This window comes from Echiichthys vipera (genome assembly GCF_963691815.1).
Source record: "Echiichthys vipera genome assembly, chromosome: 17".
In the NCBI taxonomy this organism is placed as follows: Eukaryota; Metazoa; Chordata; class Actinopteri; order Perciformes; family Trachinidae; genus Echiichthys; species Echiichthys vipera.
The window spans coordinates 13791421-13796175 of NC_139842.1; the positions used below are offsets into that span (position 1 = coordinate 13791421).

A 4755-nucleotide genomic window follows, 5' to 3' on the forward strand; every position below is an offset into this window, starting at 1 on the left:
TTTTTCTATATTGTCATTCATCATATATATAAACAGCAGCCTCCACGTATTGTATGTGTGTCCATAGTAGGTGTTACAGTTGACAAGTTCATCAATAGACACTCACTTCAGATTTTGTTATAAATTCCAGGGAAGGTATTTTGTAACAGGTTTTTATTGATAGAGCTTGAGACAGGAAATATATGTCGTTTTTTGTTTCCACTCTAATTGTACATGTTAGGGTATATAAAATGTTTTTTTTTTCTTCTGTTTTCAGTGCTGAAACAGTATGTTTGTTGACTTATGAGTCCATGAAGGCTGTGAAGTCATGTGTGCAAGACACAATAAACAGCATAGTACTGTCTCTTGTGTATTTGTTGCTGGTGGTTTGTGTATTAGGGACGGCATGGCATATTAGTTTAGGGTATAAGTGCTGTGGTGTGTGACATTGGCTTATGCTGTATACTTATTAAACATTAAAATCAAATAATTACACTAAAAATACACATGTTGATATTAAAGACAGGTCAACAAAGGATGAATAGCACTTACAATAAATAATAAACTATGCTCATAAAAAAGACATTCAACTTCATAACAATGGGTAAATAATAACCTGCTTGCTGCCCTTGGTTACCAACTGTTGGGAAACAAAGTCCCATCATGTGCTGTATGAAGTTCCCCAAAGTCTGGCGCCCCCTGTGTCCACAAGTGGTTCTCAGCATGTGAGCCGCTATTACTGGGAATTTCTCCGAAACCAACTACAGAGTGAATCATCAAACAAAAGGCTACTCAAATATAAAACCTTAAAGCAGTTTTTTTTTTTTTTAAATAATGCTAACAAATGTATTGTGTTATTTAAATAAGACCCTAAAGAGACATATACTAGGTTACCAAAGGTAAATAACGAATGCTTGGAACTCCTTAACTTCATTTTGGAGGAACCGCGGGGGGAGGGCGCTTCTCTTAGCAGGAATCCTTCAAAAAAATAAAAAAATAAAGTCATGCTTCCTGTCTGCCAAGAGAGAGAGAGGCTTACTGGAAACAGGAGGAGGAGTCTCCTCACAGTTATAATGAGTTCTCTCCGTCTCCTGCTTCGCTAGTAAGTCAAAGCTCAGCTCAGCAGGGCAACACTCGGGCTGAAACACACCGAGAAAAGTACTTCACAAGTCTGAAGTTGGTTGCCAAAGAACTTTAAATCATTTGTATCAATTTATCAGACGCTGGTCAACTGTGAGCAAACATCTATCCAGCCACAGTTGGACACACTTGGATTTATTTAAAAAAGAGCGAGTTTGGAGAAACAAGGTGAGGATCTTTTCTTTTCTTTCTTTGTTCCGTTCATTTTTTTCTCGTTATACCTCATCTATGTATAGCCTACAATATAAACGTGGATGCATAATGATTTGCTTGTCTAAGTGAGGTAGTTTGTTTAGTGAAGCCGGTATTTGCGCAATCCGGATTACGGTCTTTACTGGAATTGACCGAGTCCCGAGGGCAGATTACACACAAGAAAAAAGTTTCCTCGAAATTGCTGTAATTTACATGGAAGCATTTAACCGTAGATAAACACGCCGTTATGCCACAACGCGTCTTATAATAAGAGTCATGCAGTTTGGGTTTCCTTTTTTTTGGTTTCTAGAGGATAAAAAAAAGAAGTCATGGCGCTCTGGGGCTATTTTCCCATCATCACCGGGGATGTAAAAAGGCACGATGCTTCCACATCTGGAAAAATAGTTTCCAACAGAGCCGCTGGAGCTGAGGAGTGTTACATTAGACTTCCATATGAATAAAACAGATCTGGGCTATTATTACTGTATGTCAGTGTTCAAATTTGAAACTGCATTTTGCTTTGTTTAGTGTCATCTTTTCCACCCTGGGCTCAAACTCACATCTCCTCTCTTTTCTCCTCAGGTGTTTCACTCCCAGACGGACTGACCTCTTCACGCCCTCTCTTTGACACCCACCTCTTCTTCTCTTGTCTGTGTGGCGCCCAGTGCTACCCAGACCGTCTAGAGAGTGGGCACAGCGCCATGGTAACTTACAGCAAGTTTGACTCTGCAATGAGCAGCAGCCTCTCGGACTCCAGTATGCGGCTGCCTCACCGTTACAAGACTTTCACCTCCAAGACGCAGTACCAGATGGTCCTCGCCACGCTCCACAAGCTGCAGGAGAGTGGCTTCTACTGGGGCGCCATCACTGGGAAGGAGGCCAACGCCATGCTGGCGGCCGAGACCACCGGCACGTTCCTCATCAGGGACAGCTCCGACAACCGACACCTGTTCGCCCTCAGTGTCAAAACGGCGTCGGGCACCAAGAACCTGCGTATCCAATGTGACTCTTCCTCTTTTTACCTGCAAACAGACCCTAAGAACATTCAATCTGTTCCCCACTTTGACTGCGTCCTCAAGCTCGTCCATTTCTACATGCCTCAGAGCAAAGGGAACACTCGCAGTGGGAATATCTACTACATTTACTCTGGAGGGGAGAAGATCCCTCTCGAGCTCATCAAACCCCTCTCCTGTAGCTTATCCACCCTGCAGCACTTGTGCAGAAAAACAGTCAATGGACATTTGGACATTTCTTCTAAAAGAGACCAACTTCCTCATCCTCTTAAGGAGTTCCTCCAGGAGTATGATGCTCCTATCTAGATGCGTCGGACTGATGCCCTTGAAGGGGCAAAGACTAGAAAGAAACCAAATGGTTTCAGCGCAGCTTCATTCGAAGACACAAGCTGTGTCTGAGGAATAACAATGAAGCAGAGTCAAGAGAGTCAAGCCCAAGATACTGTACTGACAAGATGTGTGTTGGTCGTACACAAAAGAGTGCATCAGTCTCTTAAAGTGAGGGAGAGACTCTCCACCAAGAGGGTCAAGAGAAAGAGGTCACTGCTGTATTCTGGTAGTGTGAAAGAAAGAGACCCCCGCCATCCTCCTCTGCCTCACTGATGATATACTGAAAAGTGAAGTGAGGCTCACAGTCAGCTGTTTACAGTCTGATGATACACAGGTTCCCTCTGCTGCTGCTGCTAACCAAATGTGCTGTGAGGCTGGCGAGCTCACACGCACATCAGCCTCAGAGAATCATCCATCCATTAAAGCCGGACTGGCTTTTACAGTCAGGTTGGCTTTTTTTGCTGACCTCGGATGATAATCTTGGATGTATCAGACACGTCTGTCCAGCATCCTGGCATCTCTGACTATGCTGGGAAATTGACAGAAAATGGAAAGTACAAAAGAGTGCGAATGAGTGGACACTGATGGCCCTTCTGGGTGCATATTTATACCAGCCACAATGGGGAAATACTGAACTTTAAAAGAAAAATCGGAATCTTCTAAGATGTTTTAAGAGCATAAAATTGTGGAAAGAATACATGTTTCTGATATTTTTATTTAGAGGAAGTGTTTATGCCAAACTTGCTGTACTAGACTACAATTTGTTGCAACACCTGACTGATGATTCATGACTGAGTCCTACAGGATCTTACTGGAGAGACCACTGCTTAATGCGGCGTCAGTGGTGAGGATATATAATAAAATATGTGGTAATATTTGTGACACAGACACGATTGCCATTGCTTGCAAATGAATGTATTAAACATGGTATCTGTCTTCTCCTTATATGGAGAAGAGATAAAATGGATCTTATTTTCATGAGTTTACATGAGTGAAGATGTTTTTGTGCTGTCTTTTATAAAGATGTACTTTTGCCAGCCAAACCAGTGGCTGTTGATGCTTGAAGATATTTGTTTGACGAAGCAGGCAGACTGATACGACTTTGCACGTATTTATATTTGTATGAACATTTCGTTAATTTATAATAAAAAAACACTATTTTTCTATGAAATGAGATCTCACTGTTTGATTTGTTTAATGATTACTAAAACTTTATTTCCACAGCGAGACTAAACTGAATTACAGTGAAACACACTACCTAATGCACTGAGCAGCACATTTGGTTTTGTTCATTTGCTACAGAGGTCAGGACAGAAGTTCACATTTTTTTCATGATTTCCTGGTAAAAAGTTGCCACATTATCACCTTCTTCACCTTAACACCAGATGGGGAACCCCAGCTCTACGTGACACTGCATTTTTAGAGAAACACTCAAACTCACTATGTTATCATATATCAAGAGCTTTAAAGTTTCTCTATTTTAAAGATTCCTTTCCAAGAAGACGCTGCAAAGTTTAGTTTCAGCGTCAAAAAGAGCATACATAATATGTCATTCTTATTTTCTGAGCCGATAACTTCTTCCTCTGACAAAGAAGTTGAGCAGCTGCTTCAGACAAAATACACCAGAACTGTAGAACAGTGATCAAGTCTTTAAGAGAAGTTGGCTCCTTTATTCTACTATGACTCATTAGATTCCCTGTAGGTGTTGGCGTGACATAACACGCTCTCACATGCACGCACATAATGATGCCACATAAATGTGTTACAAGTATACAACTTCTCAGAAATGTCCCCGCCCTGTACACAAATAAACACTGAGGTAAAAAAATGTGTCAATGAGAGGTTATATTTACCATTACATGTGTTGCACCATATCCAGGAATAAAGCTGAGTGCAGCCAGATCACTGGAACAACACGTTCTTAAACAACAGTGTATCTGCTACTTAGTCTGTACACCTGCGCACATTCTGATCAGTAATAATTAGGCAAGATGTCAAGTCACATCCAACCAGTGTGATTAATTGTTAGGATTATTACACACCCTGTGCTTCATGGCTCTCTTCCTCATGTGCAATAAAATAAAATAATAATAAAAACAAC

At 41.2% G+C, this 4755-nt stretch overlaps 1 protein-coding gene across 1 annotated transcript; it reads left to right on the forward strand.

The window, feature by feature from the left end:
- The first annotated feature begins 1091 nt into the window (after positions 1 to 1091).
- On the forward strand, positions 1092 to 3813 carry socs3a (suppressor of cytokine signaling 3a). The gene is made up of 2 exons (XM_083931072.1): positions 1092 to 1287; positions 1894 to 3813. The coding sequence occupies exon 2, from the start codon at positions 2013 to 2015 to the stop codon at positions 2628 to 2630; it is 618 nt and encodes a 205-aa protein (XP_083787198.1). The 5' UTR covers positions 1092 to 1287; positions 1894 to 2012; the 3' UTR covers positions 2631 to 3813.
- The last annotated feature ends 942 nt before the right edge of the window (positions 3814 to 4755 follow it).

What these genes read in the sequence shown, in the direction of transcription:
- socs3a (XM_083931072.1), top strand. Translation starts at nt 2,013, where the DNA reads ATGGTAACTTACAGCAAGTTTGACTCTGCAATGAGCAGCAGCCTCTCG.